Genomic DNA, 24,827 nt, shown 5'->3' on the forward strand with positions numbered 1-24,827 from the left:
CGAGTGTCGGCGAGGACGCTGTACCCTAAAAGGGAGTGGACTGTGAGATCCCACATCGATTAGAGAGAGGAACGAGTGTCAGCGAGGGCGCTGGATCCTGAAGGAGAGTGGATTGCAGATCCCACATCGACTGGAGAGAGGAATGAGTGTCAACAGCAAGGACGCTGGACCCTGAAGGAGAGTAGATTGTGAGATCCCATATCGACGGAAGAAAGGAACAAGTGTCAGCAAAGATTCTGAGTCCCGAAGGGGGTGGATTGTTAGATCCCACATCGATTGGAGAGAGGAATGAGTCTCAGACGGTGGACCCTAGAGGGGAGTAGATTGTGAGGTCCCACATCGATTGGAGAGAGAAACGAGTGTCAGCAAATATGTTAAATCTCACATCAATTAGAACGAGAAACGAGTGTCCAGCGAGAACGCTGGGCTCCGAAGAAGAGTGGATTATGAGATCCCACATCGATTGGAGAGGGAAACGAAACATTCTTTATAAACGTATGAAAACCTCTGTTTAACAGACACATTTTAAAAACCTAAGGGAAAGTCTAAAAGGTAAAGCTTAGATGGAACAATATCTACTAGCGATAGACTTATGTCGTTACGTAACGAGCTTGCTAATGAATAATTTATGTTATTTCAAACACATTTTCAATTATTTATGTGAATTGGAATCCAGATTTGATTGAATTGTTGGTGTTAGGTTTAATAATCCAACATGCAATGAACACATCAAAAAAGCTGTATACAAATCATTAATTATTTAATATCATGGCTTGTTTGAGTGGACAATGTGATGAACCCACTCTCCTTGTTCTTCACTTCAAACTATACTCTCCATGTATAAATACACAAACTCCCACCACAACTCTTCTTTAACCATCTTCTATTCTCATTCAACCTAGCTACTCTCAAAATGTCGTTGTTGATGTCGATGTCGATGTCGATGTCGATGAACTTAGTTAGTATTATCGTGTTGGTGGGCGTTAGTGTAACATTTAGAGGCGTAAATGGGTTGAGTATGGGATATTACTTGATGAGCTGCCCGTTTGTGGATCCGATTGTGAAGAACACGGTGAATCGAGCTCTTCAAAATGATCCCACTTTGGCTGCATCGCTCATTCGAATGCATTTTCATGACTGTTTCGTTGAGGTAAATTGGACTTTAAACATACCATTTTCCTCAATCTCGTGTTTTTTTTAATTAAAGATGCAAATACTGATCTTGATATGAATAGGGATGCGATGGATCAGTGTTGATTGATTCGACACGAGACAACACAGCAGAAAAGGATTCTCCAGCCAACGAAAGCTTACGAGGTTACGAGGTTATTGATGACATTAAGGAACAATTAGAAAACCAATGTCCTGGTGTTGTTTCTTGCGCCGACATTGTCGCCATGGCAGCCAGAGATGCAGTCTTTTGGGTAATTTTTAAATTTTTTTCCCTCGATCCTAATGAAAAATATATTTTTGGTTAATGGGTTTTGGATATAATTTTCATTTCATCGTTAAATTTCAAAATATCACACTTTTTAATTTAAGGAATTATCATGAGTTTATAAGTGAGTAATACTAACTTCATTGGTACGAGTCGTTCTGGGGAAGCCCAAAACAAAGCCATAAAAGCTTATGCTCAAAGTGGACAATATCATACCATTGTATAGAGTCGTGTTCGTCTGCTTACTAACGAGTAACTTAACAGGCGGGAGGTCCATTTTATGACATACCGAAGGGAAGGAAGGACGGAACGAGATCCAGAATCGAAGACACCGCCAATTTGCCTTCGCCTTTCTTCAATGCATCTCAGCTTGTTAATACCTTCGCCCGCCGTGGCTTTACTGCTCAGCAAATGGTCGCACTTTCCGGTAAACTTTAGACCATTTCTAACACCCAACGTAAACGGTTAATTATATAACTCATCGATAATTGACATGTATGTTTAGGGGCGCATACATTAGGAGTGGCACGATGCGTATCATTCAAAGACAGACTGGACGGCACCGACCCTCTTCTGAGTCCCAACTTTGGGAGAACACTATCAAGAACATGCAGCAACGGCGACAATGCAATACAAACATTCGACGCCACGGCCGACAGCTTCGACAACGTCTATTACAACGCGCTGTCGAGAGGAGCCGGGGTTCTGTTTTCGGACCAGACGTTGTTCGCTAGCCCACGTACGAGGGGCATTGTCAATGCCTACGCCATGAACCAAGCCCTGTTCTTCTTGGACTTCCAACAGGCCATCATCAAAATGGGTATGCTTGATGTAAAGGAAGGTCGTTGGGGCCAAGTCCGCCGCAACTGCCGTAGGGTTAATTGATTTAGATGTATTAGTTGTTAATAATAAGTAATGCAACACTCACGTGTGGATGTCGGTGTTTTGTGTGCGTGCGAGTGTGTGATAACTATCATATTATAGTTATTTGTAATTAACTCTTGTTCACGTTCTCTCTCCTTTAGAACCGTGTTTGTAACAGCGCAAGTTCACTACTAAAAGATATTGTCCGCTTTAGTCTGTGACGTACTATCATCCCCTTTCCAACCAATGTGGGATCTCACAATCTACCCCTTTAGGGTCAGCGTCCTCGTTGGCGCACCGTTCGTCGGGCTCTGATACCATTTGTGATAGCCCAAACCTATCGCTAGTAGATATTGTCCGTTTTGGCCCGTTACGTATTGTTGTCAGCCTCACGATTTTAAAACGTGTCTACTAGGGAGAGGTTTCCACATAAAGGAATATTTTGCTCCCTTCTCCAACTAAAGTGGGATCTCGTAATATGGCAGTGCTATTTCAAATCACTGAACAATAAACGTTCATACAACGTTGTAATAAACCAAAACCAAATTATATGGTTTGTCACAGAAATAAATAGGATCATTTTACAAACATACTCCATTATATTAACAAAGATACAAGGCAACTAGAAGAGTTGGAGGTTTGTAATGTTGATGCGATTAGTGGGTTTAGGGTTTAAGAGGCTGTGAACTGGTAGGAGGCGTAGGACATGGTGCCAAGGTCCCAGCTATGGTGGACTAGCTTCGTTTTGGGGTGGCCTCCGGCTGCCCCGATCGCGACATGGAGCGGAAATAGGTGGTCGGGACTTGGATGTGCCTTTTCTGCATTTGGAGCCTTCTTTTTGTACTCGTTCACATCTTCGTATCTACCACACGAAATATTCTTCTAATTCTCAAACAAAAAATATTTATTTAAGCTAAATGAGCAAAGAATAAGTGAGAGATGTCTACTCCAACAAGAGGTTATGAATATTTAATATTGAATTATAGCTTACCATATATATCATATTGATATTTTATTATTGTAACGATCCAAGCCCAACCCCACCGCACAGATATTGTCTTCTTTGGAGTTTTCCTTTCGGATTTCTCTTCAAGACTTTAAAACGCGTCTGCTAGAGAGAGATTTTGTACACACTTTGTACACCACGGTGTTTCATTCTCCTCCCAACTTATGTGGGATATTACAATTATAGACAAATATCTTTTATAAGTATCTTTCTATTTATTATATATCTTTTAATTTATTTGATTATAAGTGAAATTACCTTCCTTGAAGGAGAGCATGTTTAAGCCAATCGTCAAATTCGATGGCCCATGAGGCGTTGACAGAAGACCTGGCGTGGCGGTCGAGTGTCCTAAGGTTGTGTGTGGCACTTCCTGACCCAACAATGAGAACCCCTTCATCCTTAAGAGGGGCCAATGCCTTGCCCATGTTGTAATGGTGTGTCCCATTTAGGCGTGATTGTACTGAAAGTTGGCAAACTGGGATGTCTGCCTCTGGATACATGAACATCAGAGGAACCCATGCTCCATGATCCAGCCCTCGCCCTTTCTCCTCGTCCACCCGCTCGAACCCGGCCCCCATCAGAGCTTCCTTCACCCTCTTCGCCAATGCCGGAGCTCCTGGTGCTGGATATTTTAACTGTTTTTCACATCATTTATGCATTATTGTTATCAATATTGGAAAGTTTCTCTCAAAGTGTTCAAAGCTTGAAAATATATAAATGCCTAAACGGTTGAGAATTGTTGTAAGAGGTGTCCCACATCGGCACATCGGCTAATTAAAGGGTTGATCATGAGTTTATAAGTAAGGAATTCATCTCTATTGGTACGAGATCTTTTGGGGGAACCAAAAGCAAAATAATGAGAACTTATGCTCAAAGTGAACAATATAATATCATACTATTGTGAAAAGTCGTGGTTCCTAACATACACTTGCTAGGTTTAGTATGTTACCTCGTACATGGAGGAGGGGAAACCATAGAAGTCGTAGATGGTGTCGTTGGGGCCAGAAACGACGTTGACGGTGGGATAGGCGGTGTCGAAATGGGCAGAGACAAAAAGAATGGCTTTGGGTGTTTGGGGAAAAACCTTGTCCTTCCATGATTTGAAGAAGTGCCTTGCTTCGATGCCATCGTCGATGGTTAGCGTTGGGGATCCATGGGATACATAGAAAGTGTCGTTCAAAGCCATCAGAAATAAGCTAGTAAGGTAAAGGCATGGAGTGCAGTGGGGAAGGGATATATAGAGCTCAATGTGAGGCACAAGCACATGCCGTTGAATGCCTGGGAAATTAGTCCTCAAATAGTAATCCTTCCACAAACGTGGGAAATTCAATTCTATCCCGTAATTATTGAACCACCATTAAATCTCTCTGTTGTAAGAGAACAGTTATAAATAGATTTGTTATCTATACAGAAATGTCTAAATCAATTATAGAAATGAAAACATTTGACAGTTGACATTGGAGGTCTTCCATCTCCTTCAATTATATGTTACTTAGACCTAAAATGGGATATTCTCGTATTTGTAGATAGAGTATGAAACCAAAGGCAATGCCTATTTTGCAATTCTAATACTTCATAAATGACTAAAACAGGTGAACCCGTAAGCAGGTTAGATGCATGAGACAAAAGGCACGTGATACCTTCCTGCGCAATTATACAATGGACGGGAAGGAGCCCAAATCCACCCCCTCGGAAAATATAATACAAAGAGAATAGACTCTCGAATGAGACTAAGCAGTCATCGACTGTTCCAGCATTTCTAGTACCAATTAATTCATTAAGACAAAATATCTTACGATGTCATGATGCACCCGTTCCTATGGCCTCATCATCTAAAGCGACTTCCAATTACTCAGAAATTCTATATGGGGGGCTTGGATGATGAGCAAAATAATTGATCAAGAAGTTGGTCAAAGTGAAAATGAGTAAACACATAACTTCAAACGGTTGGTTGATTATATTGCGATGAAAACACCTACAACTAAGATCCAACTAAGTCAAAGTGCCTCTTGATCAAAATTCAACGGCTCTTTTTCACGTTATTGAAGTACATATTATATGGAAATGAAACAAATAACTCACCAGATTGCTGTCAAACTCACCCTCAGAAGTTGTAATAAGAGGAAAGATAAAACCTTCGTAGCTGAACTTTGCTTCTTCCAATGCACATAAAACTGAAGTATCAGATGGTAGAAGATCAACAATATTAAAGTCTGCTGGTACAGAGGCAGCTCATCGAAGTCATTATTCTTCTTTTCTTAGGAGGAACAAAGTAATTCTGCTTAATAAAACAACCACAGGGCGTCAGGGTTGATAAACCTCCGGAAGTTTAAGCCCCACACTTGCTGCAGACTTGCCCAATATCCGCTTCATTTCATCTGATCTATCAACAGCAATGTTGTACGAGAACAGCAAGTCCTGAACATACATAACCAATAAAAATTACAATTATTAACAAACATCAAATGAGGAAACGAAGCAGAAGTTCATTTATTCTTGATTCTGAGCTATAATTTGTCTTCTGCTAGAATTTGAATATCTCATTACTCTGTAATTGCAGATAGTAGAACGTAAGAAGTAGCTATTTTCCCCATCAAATCTTGCATTGAAGATCTACAAATTGATTGATAAACCACCTAATGAAACAGTATCTATATTATACGTCGTACTTAGATTAATGAACCATTAACAAGTCCTCATTTGTCAAATCCTCAATGGACTACAAATTAATCTACATTGTAAAAGAAAATTATAGTGAATGAATCACATAACCAAACAAAAGATTACTGAGGCCCCACTAGGCAACACTACTTCCACCTATAGCCAAAGGGTTGAATGTTTCTGAAATTCAAGCCAAGTTCGAAAAAAAATTGTTTTTGAAATTCGACTAAGAATCTGAAGGTTCCCTTATAAGTTATAAAAGATGAAATTCATTCTAAAGAAACTATGAAAAATACAACAATGGTTATCAAGGCCTAATTCTTTATTCGAACAAGAAAAAAGTTTTAAATAGTGGAAGTGAAGTATTGCCTTTTGATGGTGCACGCTGTTAAGTAGAAATGTGTAATCGCGAGCAAGCTTGATTTTCTGTTGAACAGAATGGGGTTTCGAAACTGTGCTTGTCTCCCTGAACTTCTGAGCCACATAGTCCACAAAATGCTTCTTGTTCTCTTCCTTTCCAATATGGTTCTTTACAGCTTTGAGAAGCTGGCGGTAAACCTTAGCTACCTGCGAGGCTTCTGAATTCATTTCCAACTTAAAAAGTCTTCAAGGGCCTCTTCTTGTCACTCAAAAAGTCTACGATTTCACTATGTGCTCTGCCCAGAAAATATTGACTAATAACATAATAGATTTGAGAACTTCATGGCAATGGTGGCGGCAGATACAATAGAGCTGTAATGAGATTTGAGAAGAAACACCTATGCAGTTAAAAATGGATCAATACAATAAATAAATATACAGTCACCAAAAATGAATTTCATTCGTAATTATATTGGCCGACTGAACAATATCATATCATATGACTGGTAACAGAACCATCTTGAATTAGTTTGGTTTAATTTGAAATGGCCAGAGAAATTAGCCAAACTGAACCTCCTTGATTCGAATAATCGATTTGATTTGGTTTCTGGAAATACGACGGTTGAGTGAAGATTTATTCAAGAACTTCATTGCCACTAAAAACAGAAAGAAAGGAAGCCCTGATTCTAAGAACGGAGTAAACAGACAGCACAAATGTAAGTACTTGAAGAAAAATTGGCAAATTTGTATCCAAAAATATGCAAAGCCAAGAGAAAATCATCACAGGAAGTATAGAATTGAAAAATGCTTAATCAATGGTGCCAAATTAAGAAGAATCTGCAACTTTCAATCAAGAAGCGGCTACACTGACCTTGAAGAGAACGCAACGAGACTCGCGATTCGACCCTGAAGCCCTAATTCTGAGGAAATCCGATTGGAATGGTTTCGAATACACAAGCACGGATCCACTTCGAATATGAATGCAGGTCTTCTATTTATTTATTTGTTATTTTTTTTCGGAAAAAAAAATACATCTCTAATTACTAATTTTAAAATTTCAAAATTTTACATTTTTAGTTTTTAACTTAACACGAGACCTTTCGGAGGAACCCAAAGCAAAATCATGATAACTTAAGTTCAAACTGGACAATATCGTACCATTGTAGAAAGTCGTGATTCCTTTTTATATAATTTGAACCCTATATACTTGTTATAACTACCAACTAAAATAGTTTTCTAAGGGTAGGGCTGAAGACTTGAGCATACATCGTCCATGCCAACAACGATCCAAGTTTGGTCGGTTGATTTATTCGAGGGCAAGAGTAAATACCGCACAATTGCAATACGAGTCCTATAAGATGCGATTGTGACACATACCGTTTGTTAGATTCTCATGAGAGTTGAAACTTCACGATGGAAAATCACTAGTCACCGTTCTCTCCTTACCTACATCAAAAGGAAAACTCTGTGCAAGTGGTTCGAGCTAATCGTTCAAATGTCATTTGCATTATTTTTAGAGCAAATTTGGCATTATTATACCTAACCAATGACCACGTTGAATTATACTTTTTTTGGCGGCAGACTTTTACAATTATGTAGCATTGACTCCCAACATTGAATGAGTCAAGCCAATTTGGATTCGCGTAACTGCGGCCAAGCAACAACGTATGTTCGAACTTCTGACCCTGTTTTGAAACGAAGTTTTAGAAAACAGGAAGATTTTTTAAAAAGATTTTGAAAGCAAGGTTGAGAGAGAGTTTGAAAGTCTTATATGACTATAAACCAAGAAAGAAACATCACAACTAAAATATTATATAACTCGGGTAGGAAGAACTGACAACTAGTCGCTATTGGATGATAAAAATCCCACATCGGCTAATTTAGGAAATGATCATGAGTTTATAATCAAAGAATACTATCTCCAATGGTAAGAGGCCTTTTAAGAAAGTTCAAAGCAAAGTCATGAGAGCCGATTCAAGTCTGAGAGGGCTAGACATGATTTTGAGCAAGGTGATTCATTCAAGTCTGAGAGGGCTAGACATGATTCAGGTCTAGTAGACCTAGACCTAGACTCTACTAGACATGATTTCACTTAATGATCATACAAAATTAGGTAAATTAGGTAACGTCATACTTGACCAGACATGATTTGATTCAGGTCTAGTAGACCTAGACCTAGACTCTACTAGACATGATTTCACTTAATGATCATACAAAATTAGGTAAATTAGGTAACGTCATACTTGACCAGACATGATTTCACTGAATGATCATACAAAATTAGGTAAATTAGGTAACGTCATACTTGACCACAGGTCATTTTGAGGCGATTAAATCAAATAAAGAGTTTGGTATGACCTGAGCATGCGACTACAAACAACACGTCTTAGAAAAGCATGATATTAAAAATAGTTCTGTTTTTGCAAATCTTAAAGTGTCAATGTTTTTGCCATTTTTTTTTGAAAGAGCTCTGATTTGAATATACACGTAAATATGTGCTTGTTGTACCTAACGTTGAGGAACCTCCCCCACCTACCCCCGACCTCCGCCTCAAATATAGCCATCATTTTGGTGTAGTTGACCCTAAAATTTCGATCAAATTCAGAGCCAATAGAATCCGATCGCGCATTATTCCATGGCTTTGAACGACACTTTTTACCTCTCCCATGGCTCTCCGATGCTCAGCATCGACGATAGCATAAAAGCGAGGCAGTTCTTCAAATCTTGGAAGAACGAGGTCGTTGCGGTCAAACCCAAAGCCATTCTCTGCATTTCTGCCCATTACGACACCACTTTCCCCACTGTCAATGTCGTCTCAGGTCCTAATGATACCATCTACGACTTCTATGGCTTCCCCTCCTCCATGTACAAGGTAATGGAATGTACTCTTTTCATTTCTGGCTTTAGGATCATTTCTTTTATGATGTTTTTCTGGAATTATCAATGATTGTTTGGATTTAGCATCCATTTTTTCCATTTTTGAATTCAATAACATGAGGTGTTGGAGAATTCTGAATTGGATTTTGTGCTCTGAATTTTGTATTTAGGATATGGAAATGGTTCCATTTATCAGGTTGCTTCTCATTCCTGGTTAACATAGTCTGTTTATATTTTAACCTTTGAACTTCACCTTTCAAAAATATATTAGTAATGATGTAATTGCGTGATTCCACATCGATTGGAGAGAGGAACGAGTGCCAGTGAGGATGCTCGGCCCTGAAGGGAGTGGATTGTGAAATCTCACATCGGTTGGAGAGGGGAACAAATCATTCTTTATAAGGGTGTGGAAACCTCTCCCTAGCGGACGCGTTTTAAAAACCTTGAGTAGAAACCTGAAAGGAAAAGTCTAAAGAGGACAATATTTGGTAGCAGTAGGCTTAGACAGTTACAAATGGTAACAGAGCCAGACACCAAGTGCCAGCGAGGAGGCTGAACCTCGAAGGGGGTGGACACAAGGCGATGGGCCAGCAAGAACTCTGGGCCCAAAGAAGGGTGGATTGAGGGATCCCACATTGACTGGAGAAGGGAACGAGTGCCAGCGAAGACGCTGGGCCTCGAAGAGGGTAAAATGTGAGATCCCACATCGGTTGGAGAGGGGAACAAAAACATTCTTTATAAGGGTGCGGAAACCTCTCCCTAGCACACACGTTTTAAAAACCTTGAAAGGAAGTCCGAAAGAAAAGTCCAAAGAGGACAATATCTGCTAGAGGTAAACTTGGACGGTGAAATATTATTAACGTGAGAATTCCATTCAAATGTAGAAAATGAGGTTTAAACAAGCACCTTCTCTGTCACCATTCCTGTTTGGCTTTGGTTCAACATAGATATAGCCATAACATGTTTAAAATGACTTGAAAACAGATTAAATATCCAGCACCCGGAGCTCCAGAGCTGGCGAAGAGGGTGAAGGAGACTCTGATAAGGGCCGGGTTCGAGCGAGTCGACGAGGAGCGAGGGCGGGGGCTGGACCATGGAGCATGGGTTCCTCTAATGTTCATGTATCCAGAGGCAGACATACCAGTTTGCCAACTTTCAGTACAATCACACCTAAATGGGACACATCATTACAACTTGGGCAAAGCATTGGCTCCTCTTAAGGATGAAGGAGTTCTAATAATTGGGTCAGGAAGTGCCACACACAACCTTAGGACTCTCAACCGCAGTGGTAAGCCTTCAGCCACTGCCCCATGGGCTCTTGAGTTTGATACTTGGCTTAAAGATGCTCTTCTTGAAGGAAGGTATGTTCATAAATTTGAGTGTTTGTACCTTAAATTATGTGCCTAAGTTGTTTTAGATGCTTTCATGGTATCCAAGCATTTTTCAATTTGATTTTAAGTTTCAGTATAATGGTCCAAGCCCACTTCTAGTAGATATTGTTCTTTTTGGGTATTCCCTTCTGGGCTTCCCCTCAAGGTTTTTAAAATGCGCTTGCTAGAGAGAGGTTTCCACACCCCTTATAAAGAATGATGAGTTATCCTCCCCAATCGATGTGAGATCTCATAAACCACCTCCCTTCGGGCCTAGTGTCCTTGCTCACACTTGTTCCCTCCTCCAATCGATGTGGGACCCCCCAATCTACCCTCCTTTTGGTACACCACCTCGTTGTTGGCACATCGCCCGGTGTCTGGCTTTGATAACATTTATAACAGCCCAAGCACACCGCTAGCAGATATTGTCTTCTTTGAACTTTTCCTTTCGGGTTTTCTCTCAAAGTTTTTAAAACGCGTCTGCTAAGGAGAGGTTTCCCCACCCTTATCAAGAATGTTTTGTTCTCCTTCCCAATCGATGTTGGGTCTCACATTTATTGATTGATTCATATGAAACTTTTGAATTTAGTTTTGAAGAGACGTTCATTTCACTTTCTCGAAGAAAAAATGTTTTGTTTCTTTTTCTTAACGGGGAATCAGCATAAAAATATTTTATGGGTAGATATGACGATGTGAACGAGTACGAGAAGAAGGCTCCACACGCAAAAATGGCACATCCGAGTCCGGACCACTTTTACCCACTCCACGTTGCGATCGGGGCAGCAGGAGGCGACCCGAAAACCAAGCTAATCCATCATAGCTGGGACCATGGCACCATGTCCTATGCCTCCTACCAATTCACAGCCTCTTCCCCCTCCCACTAACATTACAACAAACCTCAAAATCTCTGTTGTTTATAGGCTGCAAATGTTTGTGTTGTGTGCACGTTCAAATGTAAAACATGATTGTGTTTAAAATTGTCGTGTTTATCTCTGTTGGAGATACCATATGATTTGGTTTGCTTGTACTTGTGCGACAGAGCAGCTTATGAATTCTTGTACTGTATAATTAACAATACAATAATGATATTATGTTTTTTTAAGGATGTTTGGGACATTCTTGAAAATAGTGTTTATGATGTCTTTCCAATGTTTATTCTCTTAGTTTAAAATCTTGTATCTACAAGGTTTAAAATACTTTTGAATTGATGGAGGTGGTGAATTTGTTCATCATTACCTAATATTCTATCTCGTCGGAGCTAAAACTCCACAAGATGTACTATAAAAGAATGTGACTAGTTGTCAATTCTTCCTACCCGAGTTATATACTATCAAAGTCGTTGTTGCCTACTCGTTTTTAGCTTATAACATTGCTTTCTTTAAAACTGTTTTCAACGTATTTCCTTGCTCACGTTTTCTAAAACATTTCTATCTAACATGACCCGAGACTCAAGCATACACCGATATTGTTCACGAAATGTGAATTTTACACGACTTATTTGTTCATTGATTTAGAACAAGTGTCACACACTCGTTGTCCTGTTGTCGCAAGAGTGCGATTTTGACACACAACTCCAAGTTTCATTAAAAAGATAATAAAAATGTAGGACTGTGAGTATAAAAATACCTAGTAAGCAACCGTCTCCTAATAACCATGCCGTCTAAAATCTTATTCAATTCTTATATGATCTGTTCCCATAACTAAATACCATGTTTCTATCGGTGTTATTAGCTTAAACAATCTTATCTCGAGTTTCTAAGATTTTTCAATCTCATATTCGCATCATCTAGCTCTACAGTTCATCTATCATCGTCGTTCAACGTATTCGATTCTAGGAAAATTCTATCCTAAGACATAATCATAATTCGATTTGACCCAATTCGACGATGACCCTACAAACATTTCTTAAGAAACAAGTTAGCGAGTTTCATTTCAACTCATCATCCTTTTTCCTATGAACATGTACAAGAATAACAAAACGAGGAAACAAATGTAATCAGAGATTTTGGCCTAACTGCAGCTGTACACATTCACAAGGCCCCAACAAAAACAGATCTGAAACCAAATCTATATACACAAAATACAGTTCTCAACTAACATAACCAACTCCGCACGGTATCGGCCTCCGTTTCCCCATTGGTATTCATTGCAACAATGGAGCTTCTGCATTTATAACATACAAATTTCCCTGGGACCGTGTCGGAGTCTCGAATCCCCGAGCATCTTGTATGTTGCCAAACCCCACACAAGTCGCAGGCTAGCATTCTCTCCCCGTCGTCGTCCTTGGCTCCACAACTACATTCAACTGTCCACCTTTCTACCCCCCTCTCCATTCGAAACCTGTTCAGCGTGATCTTCACTTGGCATCTTCCTCTGACACGCACCGACTCGGTTTGTCCGAACAGCAGCTTGACCTGGGTGGAATCATCTACACCCCCATGGTCGACTATCTCTTCTACTTGAAACCTTCTGAACATCAAATATACATCTTGGAAAGCTTTTGATGCTTCTAGCTTCAGGTCAGACATGGTAGCATTAGATGGAAGTACAACTAGCTCTGGAGGGGGCCTTGAGGAATTGTCTTTTGAGTCGTCCACGACTTCGACCTCGCACAAGAGACATATCGAAAAAGGATTCAACTTAGTCGACAGCTTCTCGGGCTTATAATCTTTTACAAACTGCTTGCAGTCTATGAGCTTCACAGCGGAGCTCACTGCTGCTGCCCTTCTTGGCTGGGGCCCATAGTTCACCATAGAATGTGGATGAAGCATGGCATTGTACAAAAACCTCAAGTCCAACAGAAGATTCTCTTCAGATGGGTAGCTAGAGATGGATGATTCAGTACAATCAGTAGCAGTATTCAATGAAACACGGCCGGGTTCGAGCCTGCATAACAACAAATCTACCCCTTGAGAGACCACACATTACGAACAAAGCCTTGCTACAAGTGTACAAAACAGTATTATGAACAAGCAATTCATTTACCTGTATTCGAAAGCACCTGATTGAGGATTGCGTTGAGCATTGACAACCATCCCATCAGATGATATTTTTCCACCAAGATTCTTAAGGCAATAATCAAGCAGTTCAGGTGGACCTGCTTTGCACACAGCACCACGAAGGGTGCGCCAAGTGACCCAATTCGACCCAGATACAGCATGCAGCACTTTCAGCATTGCTTCTTCGACACGTGTAATGTCGCTTCTTGTCCACGAGCACAAGACCCTTGATGGCTGCTTCTCATCCGTTACATCAGTAATGGATGTTGATGACTTGCGAACATTATGAATCAAGCTCATCAGAAACCTAAAGAGATCTCTTACGTTTACAAGTTTGCGCTCTGACAAAGACTGATAATACAAAATTATGTCCTGCAGATGAGAACGGGGCTTACGTCCTTGAGATGTAAAGATTGACAAAGGAAGGGTGGAGAGGGTTTCAACAGCCATTTTGTAAGCATCGGGAGTGACAGCAAAACTACCAGCACCAAATTCATAACCCCAATCGCCATACCACGGATGACCTTTGGTGACGGCATGAAGCAGCCGGTACCCAACCCCATACTTCTTGGACACATCCATCACGCTCACCTTTCTACTCAAATACAGAATACAAAAATTCAATAAACCCATGTACCCATAACAAGGAAGAACATGCCACTATCACCATTTGCAGCACAGACAGAGAGGCATTGGCTGAATTTTTCATTGATAAATATAAAGAGAAACAGAACTCAACCAACCATTGACAACAATGTGTAGACTTGATAAAAGAAGAAAAAACAGAATTGATAGAAATAAATGCAAAGATAAGGGGAAGACTGAAAATCACAACTCATATATAAAAGGCCCCTACAAATGTCATTAAGAGGATAAGCAGCAAAATGTTGACAATAAACTCCATAGAGAAGCTTTAATTTTGATAAGTTCATACTGATCCATCCAATCAAGAGACTTGTTTCAAAAACTCATAGATTCCTGTCCAACAAAAAATCTGAGAGTAGCTTTGGAAGGCATAACAACTAAGCTTTTGTGGGAAGAGCTAGCCCCAAAAAGAACTTGGAGAATATTAGATCTGGAATCCTCCCCAAGGATCCAACACATAATGAAGAGAATAGGGCACTGAGGTTGAATTTATTTAAGAGACAATGGAGTACAGATATCAACGAAAAATACAGGGTACAACACTTATTATTGACCTCAGATAAAATACTCAAATATAGGCACACACCAACGTCGATAGAATAGCATTGTGAGATTCACCATCCGTTGGAGAGGGGAACGAAACATTTTTTGTAAGGGTGTGGAAACCTCTCCCTAGTAGACGCGTTTTAAAACTTTGAGGGGAAGATTGGAAGGGAAAGCTCAAAGAGAACAATATCTGCTAGCAATGGACTTGGGTTGTTACAAGCATCTTCCCAATTTCATTCGTAACAATGCACTAGGAATAAAACATAATTAAAATAAAACAGATGTTCCACTTTATGATCATGCATTGTGTGTGAGTACCAAATTTGCAAAGGAAAATTATAATAAATAATGAAAGCTTTTCTTTCCTTTGGTTATGATGGAAAGAGTGCTGAAGTGCCCTTCCATTGCATAAAATTACAAACTTGTAGGTTTCACTCGAGCAGTTTGCTTTATCCATCATGCATAGATTGTTATATCAACACAAGTTTCTATTTCAACATAATAAATCAAACCAAGCTTACTTCACCATGTTTTTTCCAATAATAGTTCATGAGGTAGCAAACAAAAATATTTGCAGATTAATTGTGACAACCCAAGCTCGCCGCTAGCAGATATTGTCCTCTTTGGACTTTCCCTTTCAAGCTTTCCCTCAAGGTTTTTAAAACGTGTCTGCTAGGGACGAGGTTTCCACACCCTTACAAGGAATGCTTCGTTCTCCTCCCAAACCGACGTGGGATCTCACGTTAATAAATGCAAGAGGCTAGATGTAAATACTTCAATTGACAATGTGATGTGAACTGAAACAAGCTATCATAAACACATTTTCAAAAGGATTCACTGTAGGGGGTTGCCTTACCTTACTCCAAGCATTTTACAAAATCGATCCCAAAAATTCATGATATGGCATCCAGATAAGTGGCTTGAGCCACCCTCTCTTCCATTGACCCTGAGTAGGTGCCCATAACCATTGGAGTGAACCACAGCATGTAAGAGATGGGTATTGTTCTCCAACTGCTGGTACACCCAATCTTCTACATCATCTGCACTCGTTATATGGTTGCACGACTTGCATCTACAAATCCAAATATAATAAGAAACTCTTCAAAATCGTGAGCAAAACAACTGCAAAAATCATATCTAATCCCAAAAACAATCACACAAACCCATTGAGCTAAAAGGAAGAACAAAGGTACAAATTAAAGGAAAATCTGGATTGTTGAGTCCAGAAGGGAAAAAAGGGGTGTGGTAAATGAGCTCACTTGGACTCGGAGAGATGCAAGACGTCTCCACAGCACATACATGGCTTATGATAACCTCCAATGGAGCTTCCATTAGCCTTTATTATGAAATGGTACCGTTTGGCGCACACAGGATGTGCACTCCACCCTAACCAATGCCATACAATTCCAAACAATTCATATCAATCATCAAACAAAAACACCCTCTTCTGCCTTCTTCTACAGATAACCCATAAGAACATCATCATAACCCTAAACTTACAAATCAAAACATCAAAACGTATAAAATAAATCGACATTCGGAGTGTTTCAAACAAAAAAGAACAAATAATTTTGTCAGATTTCCAAAAGAAATTAAGAAAATGGTCCAAAAGCGAAGCCCCAAAAGAACAAAAATAATATCCAATTATCTTCTATTCCGCCACGTGTAACACATCCAACGGTCGTCTCAACAAGGCCCCACAGAAAGAAAAAATCTCGTAGATATCGCCATCAGTCAAATTCTCAAACATCACATCGCGAGATTTTCAGAGAGAGAGAGAGAGAGAGAGAGATCGGCGAATCGGTGTAAGGAGACTCACCAACAACACGGCACTGGTCGCAGTAGAGGGATCTGGATCTGGCGACGTCTTCCTCGACGATATCGAGATAAACAAGGGCAGGTTGAGAGTCGGGGCCGTGGAGGCCGAGGTCGCCGACGCGGAAGAGGATCTGCCAGGTGAGAAGGTGAGGGAACAAGGAAGAGGGCGAGGGGAGGAGGGCGTGGTTGGAGAGGAAGGTGCGGACGTTGTTCCGGAAGGGGCCGGTGAAGAGATGGTCGTGGTCGTGGTCGGAATCATGGGCGGCGCCGGCGGCGGACATGGAGGAAGAAGAAGGGAAGGAGAGGAAGTCGAAGAGATCAGCCGTGACACGTCTCTTCATTCTCTTGTGGGGACGGGCGTTAACGACCATAGCTGGAAGGCGGAAGAGAGAAAGAGACGGCGGAGATTAGAGTTAGAGAGAGAGAAATCGGGGGAGGGAGGTGGAGAGATAGCGGTTCAGGGTTTTTTCTGTCCCCTTCGGTTTGGTTTTTTTTCTTTGGTTTTAGTGAATTCTGAACCGAAGAAAAGAGAAGAGAGTCGGTTTAATTAAAGAGAGAGAGAATTGGTTTTTAATGATAAAGAGAGAGAAACGGAGGATTTAAACAAAAAAATAAATTATTAAATATTTTCGTATTTTTAAATTTTTAAATTTTTTTTTTATTTTTTTAATTTAAAGATATAAATATTTTTATTAAAATTATAATATATGATTAAATTATAATATATCAAACATGAGTATATTAAGAATGAATTTATTGGTAATCAAAACCATAAAATTATGTATTAAATTTGTTTTAAATGTCATTATGAATGATATAAAAGTATGTATTCGAATTAAAAAAAAATTGTATTAAAATGTTATTTTTATTATGAAATTAGGAAATGTTATTTTCAGAAGGAATAAACTATTTGTAGTAAATTTGTCCAATAATAAATATTTGATTATTCATGAAAAATATTTTTGGCTAATTACCAAAAATCTATACAAATATATACAAATTCTTTTTATATAAATATGTCCTAAAATATTACCAATTCTTTATTTAATTATTTATAATTTGGATGAAAATAAATTTATTTACTAATTATAAATGAATCATGTGAGTTGATAATTTATAAGGTGTTAGGGTTATTCTACATATTACTTATATGGGCGAGTATGAACTCACCAGTTGGTTCGAGCACCTCTTGGGCCCCTTTTCTGGTTGGACACCCGGAAGGAGTAGTAACCGTCGTAACATTATGATAAACACAATGACCATTTTTCCTTTACATAACGTACACGTCCGTACTAATCGTAAAGAGGATAATTCCTTATGCATGTAACACACAATGATTCATGAGATCCCAACATTTCCACTTTATGAAACCATATAAAAACAACCCATTCCATTTTCTTTCATATCATGTCATTTTTATAACATAGTTTTTAAAACATATATCGGGGTTGTATATCATATCAAACATATTTACCGTGCATAATTCATGTCATACATCGTATTATGTCATATCATGCACACAACATGTCCTTCAACATACCATGTCATATCATAACCATACCACATAATGTATCATATCATATCATATCATATCATCAATATCATAACATGTATCATATCATCAACATATCATATCATAGACATATCTCATAAATGTCTTACACATCAAACATATGACACGTGCAGAACTACAGGGCACATATCATCATACAGAACAAAAGCTGAACTACAGGGCACATATCATCATACAGAACAAAAGCTTCTAAGTATGCTAATAGTAAAACCATTTAATTAAAATTTACTCATAATAATTTAAACTAACTTAACATAATTTTGCATAAAATAATTAAGGTAATCATACTAACCTTAAACAAGAGTTGAAACTAATAGAAAATGGTATGAGCATATCAAACTCGAGTCAAATCAAACGAAAATGCTGGCCTAGAGCCGTTAGAAGAGGGTCTGAGCATATCAAAACTACTGGCCTAAAGCCATTAGAAAATGTATTCTTTAACTAACTTCGAACCGTTTAATAAATTGAAAGGACCTCCCTTTGATAGTGGGTCAACTCCCCACTTCTCAAGATAGTGACAATATTCGAATTCTCCCCCGACACATTCTTTCATCTCAAATTAAGAGGTCAAACGTTCGAGTCCCTCATTCTCACATATTAACACCTAAGATCAAAGGTATAAGCTCTCGTGTTGTGCTAAAATTGCAATCGAGAAAAAGATAAAAACAAAAACGGGACTAAAACGATCGCTCTTTCAAAGTACATTTAGAATAAGTCACAATGCCAATGAGAAAGTAAAATACAACTTTGGTAGTAGAAGTCAACATAGGCATAGGCATTTTATTACTGCAAATTCATTCCCTTAATTGAATTGAAACCTTAATCCACTGTGAGCTAAGCACAATTGTACACATAATCTATCATTTTGCTGAGAAATATGAACTACTAACCCATGGCCATACCAATTGTACATCGAGATGCCCTACGTACCTAAGGCTCACGGTCCTCGCCCAAATCTCCCCATCTTACGTTGTACTTCGCAGCTAAGTAGTGAGCCCCGACCGGCCCCCTGCTGCCGTAGGGATAAAGCTCTGGTGCGATCTTTTTCTCTTCAAGTTCATTCAACAATGGAGTGAACAACGACCACGCAGCATCGAGCTCATCGCTTCTGATGAATAGCCTTCGCTCCCCTTCAACAGCGTCTAAAAGCAACCTCTCATATGCATCTGGTATCTCGCTCGGGTACCTTCACATGATCATTCAATTGTCAACGAAATCGGAAACCTAAAACATAAAGCAACCCCATCCTCTACCATACCTAGATCGATACAGCAAGTTGAGATCACTACGATCTAATCGCATCCCGAGACCAGGAACTTTATTGTTGATCTTCAAATAAATAGCCTCGTCGGGTTGAACACGCAAGACGAGCTCGTTAGTAGCTTTGTCCAAATCTGTTCCAAAGCTCCTCTTGTACAAGTTACCTGGGACATGTCTGAACTGAACCCTGATCTCTGCTCTGGAGATATCATAACAAACGTGTGAGGTTATTCAAATTTAAATTACCATAATGTGCTCAAAATGCTACTAAAACAATCAATGAAATAACAACCTCCTTGTATGTAGAGCCTTTCCAGCTTTCATCAAGAACGGCACCCCATCCCATCTCGCGTTATCGACGAAAATAGCGGCTGCTGCAAACGTCGGAGTGATGCTATCGTTGGGAACAGTTGGGTCATCTGTATAAGCAGGGTACGATTTCCCACCCTTGCTGTGCCCTTTGTATTGCCCAACAACTACATCTTCGAGTTGCAGGGGTCTCATGGACTTCAGGACCTTAACCTGAATCACAATGATATTAGCTAATCATCATTACAAGTGACCATACCGTCAAGCGCTAAGGAATCTTTCTACTAAATATTTACGAGGCTGACGCCGATATGTAACGGGCCAAAGCAGACAATATCTGCTAGCGGTGGGTTTGAGCTGGTATAAATGGTATCAGAGCTAGACACTGAGCGGTGTGCCAATGAGGATGTTGGGCACCCGACAGAGTGGATTGTGAGATCCCACATTGGTTAGAGAGAACGAAACATTCCTTCTAAGGGTGTGGAAACCTCTTCTTAGTAGACATGTTTTAAAAACCGTGAGGTTGACGACGATACGTAACGGGCCAAAGCGGGCAATATCTAGTACGGGTGGGTTTGAGCTGTTACAATGGTATTCGAGCTAGACACCGGGCAGTGTGCCAGCAAGGACACGTTGGGCCCCAAGGAGGTGAATTGTGAGATCCTATATTGGTTGGAGAGGAGAACGAAATATTCCTTACAAGGGTTTGGAAATCTCTTCCTAGTAGACACGTTTTAAAAACCGTGAGGTTGACGGCGATACGTAACGGGCTAGCGTACAATATCTACTAACAGTTGGCTTGGTCTGTTACAAATGGTATCAGAGCTAGTCATCAGACGGTGCGAGGCACTAGTCGGAGTAGGGTCTTTAAGTTTGTGTTCAATATAACCACAAAGTTTAAAATTAACGGACTTATTAGAAACACACTTGAAAATTCAGAGACCTATTAAACATATTTACCATCCAAAACGATATCGACACAAACTAGAAGGAGTGATTAAACCAGTATCAAAACTATGCTCTTCTACATGTTATCTGATGCAACAACAAATTGGCAGGGCATCACAAGCAAAAGAGAACTAATTGGGTACCTTTTCATTCCTGATGTCCTCCGCATCTAAACTAACAGGCGTCTCCATAGCAAATAGAGCCAAAATTTGAAGGAGATGGTTTTGCATTATATCTCGTATGATTCCATAGTTATCAAAGTACCTGGAAAAAGAACAAAGCACAGTTGACTAACCTTGTCGACCCTAATATCATTTCTCGAACTGCAATATCAGAAGGATGTGACACTCACCCGCCCCGCCCCTCGGTTCCAAAGTCCTCTGAAAATATCAGTTGAACATTGCGGATATAGCTCCTCGACCAAAGAGGCTCAAAAACAAGATTGGAGAATCGAAGAACCGACAGATTCTCTACGAGCTCCTTGCCCAAATAATGATCAATCCTATACAAATTATCATAAGAGTCAGTTTCTTTCTTTAGATCTGGCATTCGATTCGTGTAAGAGGTTTCACCTAAATATTTGGTCTTCTGTGAGATATTTCTTTAAGCTTCTCGTTAGCTCACCCGAAGAATCTGAGTCACGGCCAAATGGCTTTTCGACAATGACTCTAGTCCAACCACTTTCTGAAGATGCCCGTTGGCTAGCACACTTGACAACGTCGACGAATATGTTTGGAGGAATTGATAAATAAAATAACCTATTTGAAACTTTTCCATCCTGTAATGAAGAAATTTATTATAAAAAGATCCAAAACATAGAACAGATTGTTTCAATCAAATTGCTAGGATGCACATGAATATGTAGGCGTCCGAAAGAGGACGAGTCTAATTTCGCTCACGACAACCATGACAAATCCAGATTGCTCTTGAAAAGCCAAAGTTCTAACATATCCTCGACTTCAGCATACGCGAGAGTATAATCGAATAACTGTGGCCAAGAGTGCCCGTGCCAACGTACATGCTAGTGAACTAGTTCTATTTATCAAACTTCCGAACGGTGCAACATTTGGCATTAGAAACCTTAAGGGATAATCTAATTTCATTTCAAACGACTGAATCACTACAAATAAATAACTCAATAGTAACAACTAAGGCCTCGTTTGATAATCATTTGACTTTTAGTTTTTGGTTTTTGATCATTAAGCTTCTAAGTTACACTACAACAACGTTTAGTTTTTTGTTTTAAGCTTATAAACACTACTTCGACCCATAAACTTCTATGTTTTTTTATCCACTTTTGTTTTCAAAACCTGTCAACCCGACAGGTTTTGAAAACAAAAAAAGTAAAAGTTGTTTTCGTTTTTAGAATTCGAATAGGAACGGAAGTGTTTCCTTAACAAATGTAAAAACATAATTAGAAATTGAAAATAAACAAACATAAATTTCAAAAATAGAATCTAAAAAACCCCTTATTAAAACAAGGTTGAAATTGTTATCGAGGCCTTCTCATTTCCACCTCAGTGCCAACGAACCAACGAACTAACGTGACCAAACGATAGACCAGTACACAACTTCGAAATAATGCAACAAAGACGAGAAATCAAAGCCAGTACAACAGTCATGCTTGAACTGCTCAAGAATAAGTGAAACTATCTCAAATAAGTGGAAAAACGATTAAAGAACACCGACTCAATAGCATAAACCCACCCTCGGTTTAGAAGGAGCTTTCTATAGCATTTTATACTCGTATACTTTTTAGTGCTGTTAATGACTACCAATAATGGTTTACTATTCTATAGAATCTTACTTATCTAGCATCGGGAGCCCGAAAATTACCTCTTTTTCTTTCAACTTCCTGTCCAACTCAGCGAAATCTTCCTCGGAGCTATACTGACCAGAATGGTAAAAGCATCTTTTTAAAAACTCATCCATCTTGTCCTCACAGTTTGCCCTGTAATCCATGTTGCTTATCAATATATGCAAACAGAAGCAAAAGTTCGTAATCATAAATGTTCGCAATACCTACAGTCCCGTCTAATTTCTGGTTCTTAGTTTTTATAAATTAAGCTTATAAACATTACTTTCACCTCGGAGTTTCTTTGTTTTGTCATCTACTTTCTAAAAAAGTTTTCAAAATCCAACCAAAGTTATAAAAACAAACAAACAAACAAACAAACAAAATCGTTATCAAACAAGATCTGCAATACCTCTTATCAATTCTGCAAGTCAAAGTTTTACTAATCATAGTTCGGAGTTGCTCATCGGTCATACTAGTTCGAGCATACCCTAACACGGTAAAATCCTGAAAACGAGAAAGAAAACGAAGGAATTAGTCAGCTTTGCAGACTACGAAATCGAAGGCAGAGTTGTTGTATGAGATAATAATACCTCTGGTAGACAATCCTCATAATAAAGAGCAAAAAGTGCAGGGAAGATCTTCTTTTTTGCCAGGTCCCCTGAAGCTCCAACAACAGTTATACTGAGTGTAGATTGAACTTTTCCCGAATCCAAAACAGATTTTTCTTCCTCTTGAAGTGCAATTTGTTCATTGAAAAGAGAACTTCCAGGACTACCTAAGTTCATATCCCACTCAAGTTTAAGCATACATTGGAAGCAAATAAACAGAAATATTTCAAATAATTGCAGCTTTCACAAATTGTCATTTCATTTTTTTCCAGACACCAGAATCAATGAGCACTTAAGAATGAGAATTTATATGAACGCATCAAGAGTATCCTAATCAGTAAAAGTAAGGCCCCTTGATAATAATTTGACTTTTTATTTTAAATTTTTGAAAATTAAACTCGTTATCTCACCATTTCTATACAATAGTCAAATCTTTAAAAACTATTTTCTTTCTGAAGTTGTCAAAACTGCTTGAATTTTGAACACATAAGTCAAAAGTAGATAACAAATTAAAAAAAAAAATGTAGAAATAGTGTTTAGACACTTAATTTTCAAAACCCAAAAACCCATAAAAACAAATAATTATAAGAATTCTAGAAACAGGGCATTGAACCAGACCAGAAAATAAAGAGTATACCAAAAATTACGCACCATCTGGTAAAAAAACTGCATTCAAGGGATGCCCATTTGATGACTTAAGCTGAAGATGGCCACTAACGCAATTTCTTACAGAAATCTGAGAGACCCAGGAGGGGAAATGTGTTCTTCTTGGGGAGGAAACAAATCCTCTGGGTAAGAGCGTTCCGTTATTGAGAGAAGATGGGACGAAGGCAGCGGCAGGTGAAGAAGGGGTCCTGAACTGACAATCCATGAACATGGGATGGGCAGATTGAGCAGTAGAAGGACAATAAGGAATTAAGAATCGGTTGTTATGGTGGATTTGAAGTGGATATATATAGTGCCGTGAAGAAATTGGAGGCGCCCAAATCTCTGAAGCTATCAAATGCGACCAGATGCAAAGGTGAATTGAGGATGACCTTTAGAGTTATCGAAGAGGCCGATGGAATGATAAAGGGACAAATTGGTTTGGCGACATGACGGCAATTCCGAGGGCGCGTAGGATGGATTGTTCTTCCGGATTCAGGTTGGGCCTTCTTGGGCCGATCAACTGGGAGAGGGTTGCTCAGAGTCCAATTGCGAGATATATATATATATAGTTAATATCTTCTTTTTTCTGATAAATGTGAGTTAGTAAAATAGCTATGTTTGAAGGTAGAAATGAAAAATAGAATATGTACGCTTAATTTAAAGGTAAAAGATTTAAAATAATAATAATAAATTCATATGAGTTTCATTCCTCTGATGTAGTTTTGACGACTTCAGTAATTTTTCTATTTTTTCAAATTACGAATTTGAGACTTGTTGACGAAGGATCACCTACCACCTATGAGAGGGATGTTGAGATTTGAGACGAAGTGCAGGTTGAGCTTGAGTCATTGGCTCGTATGAGATCTTGTTATGAATAGGACTTGTGATAGATAGATCAACACTGTCACTCACTCTCACTATCATTCACAACCCATTTCACATACCAATGTTGCGTATGACACAATGGATAAAGAAGATCACTATGGTCAAGATTTTAAAGAATAGATATTGAACCGAAGAATAGATGAGATTGTCCTACACTTGCATTCCTATGATTTGATGACTTCTAATCCAATGTCGCAATTCCTCCAACATGCCA

The 24,827-nt window shown here is 39.1% G+C and overlaps 6 protein-coding genes across 9 annotated transcripts; 2 read left to right on the forward strand and 4 right to left on the reverse strand.

Moving 5' to 3' along the window:
- Positions 1-847: 847 nt before the first annotated feature.
- LOC111803304 (peroxidase 47) lies at positions 848-2,493 on the forward strand. Its single transcript, XM_023687645.1, has 4 exons — positions 848-1,150; positions 1,236-1,424; positions 1,703-1,865; positions 1,944-2,493. The coding sequence occupies exons 1-4, from the start codon at positions 914-916 to the stop codon at positions 2,321-2,323; spliced, it is 969 nt and encodes a 322-aa protein (XP_023543413.1). The 5' UTR covers positions 848-913; the 3' UTR covers positions 2,324-2,493.
- A 310-nt stretch (positions 2,494-2,803) lies between these two features.
- On the reverse strand, positions 2,804-5,097 carry LOC111804381 (extradiol ring-cleavage dioxygenase-like). Of its 3 annotated transcripts, XR_002816511.1 has the most exons (4): positions 4,258-5,097; positions 3,567-3,943; positions 3,294-3,469; positions 3,075-3,164 (listed from the first exon to the last, which is right to left on the reverse strand). XR_002816511.1 is itself a non-coding variant. In XM_023689161.1 (3 exons), the coding sequence occupies exons 1-3, from the start codon at positions 4,492-4,494 to the stop codon at positions 2,975-2,977; spliced, it is 804 nt and encodes a 267-aa protein (XP_023544929.1). In that variant the 5' UTR covers positions 4,495-5,097; the 3' UTR covers positions 2,804-2,974. The 3 variants fall into 3 exon arrangements, 2 of the variants coding, with proteins under 2 accessions (XP_023544929.1, XP_023544930.1); XM_023689161.1 differs by lacking the exon at positions 3,294-3,469 and having other exon boundaries at positions 2,804-3,164; XM_023689162.1 differs by lacking the exon at positions 3,075-3,164 and having other exon boundaries at positions 3,243-3,469.
- Positions 5,098-5,242: 145 nt separating this feature from the next.
- LOC111804382 lies at positions 5,243-7,304 on the reverse strand. 2 transcript variants are annotated; one of them, XM_023689165.1, is made up of 3 exons: positions 7,201-7,304; positions 6,339-6,701; positions 5,243-5,726 (listed from the first exon to the last, which is right to left on the reverse strand). In XM_023689165.1, exons 2-3 carry the CDS (start codon positions 6,555-6,557, stop codon positions 5,613-5,615), a joined length of 333 nt encoding a protein of 110 aa, XP_023544933.1. In that variant the 5' UTR covers positions 6,558-6,701; positions 7,201-7,304; the 3' UTR covers positions 5,243-5,612. The 2 variants fall into 2 exon arrangements, with proteins under 2 accessions (XP_023544933.1, XP_023544932.1); XM_023689164.1 differs by having other exon boundaries at positions 6,339-6,727.
- Positions 7,305-8,853: 1,549 nt separating this feature from the next.
- LOC111804546 (extradiol ring-cleavage dioxygenase-like) lies at positions 8,854-11,681 on the forward strand. The gene is made up of 3 exons (XM_023689392.1): positions 8,854-9,201; positions 10,191-10,567; positions 11,259-11,681. The coding sequence occupies exons 1-3, from the start codon at positions 8,965-8,967 to the stop codon at positions 11,458-11,460; spliced, it is 816 nt and encodes a 271-aa protein (XP_023545160.1). The 5' UTR covers positions 8,854-8,964; the 3' UTR covers positions 11,461-11,681.
- Positions 11,682-12,481: 800 nt separating this feature from the next.
- LOC111803957 (PHD finger protein At1g33420-like) lies at positions 12,482-17,141 on the reverse strand. The gene is made up of 5 exons (XM_023688580.1): positions 16,586-17,141; positions 16,026-16,152; positions 15,623-15,838; positions 13,562-14,170; positions 12,482-13,462 (listed from the first exon to the last, which is right to left on the reverse strand). Exons 1-5 carry the CDS (start codon positions 16,953-16,955, stop codon positions 12,670-12,672), a joined length of 2,115 nt encoding a protein of 704 aa, XP_023544348.1. The 5' UTR covers positions 16,956-17,141; the 3' UTR covers positions 12,482-12,669.
- A 1,762-nt stretch (positions 17,142-18,903) lies between these two features.
- Positions 18,904-24,159, reverse strand: LOC111804002 (glucose-6-phosphate 1-dehydrogenase, chloroplastic-like). Its single transcript, XM_023688641.1, has 10 exons — positions 23,732-24,159; positions 23,063-23,247; positions 22,882-22,976; positions 22,511-22,625; positions 21,247-21,452; positions 21,027-21,176; positions 20,818-20,938; positions 19,710-19,939; positions 19,416-19,616; positions 18,904-19,343 (listed from the first exon to the last, which is right to left on the reverse strand). The coding sequence occupies exons 1-10, from the start codon at positions 23,955-23,957 to the stop codon at positions 19,088-19,090; spliced, it is 1,785 nt and encodes a 594-aa protein (XP_023544409.1). The 5' UTR covers positions 23,958-24,159; the 3' UTR covers positions 18,904-19,087.
- Positions 24,160-24,827: the final 668 nt, after the last annotated feature.

Source organism: Cucurbita pepo, chromosome LG10, assembly GCF_002806865.2.
Source record: "Cucurbita pepo subsp. pepo cultivar mu-cu-16 chromosome LG10, ASM280686v2, whole genome shotgun sequence".
Lineage (NCBI taxonomy): Eukaryota > Viridiplantae > Streptophyta > Magnoliopsida > Cucurbitales > Cucurbitaceae > Cucurbita > Cucurbita pepo.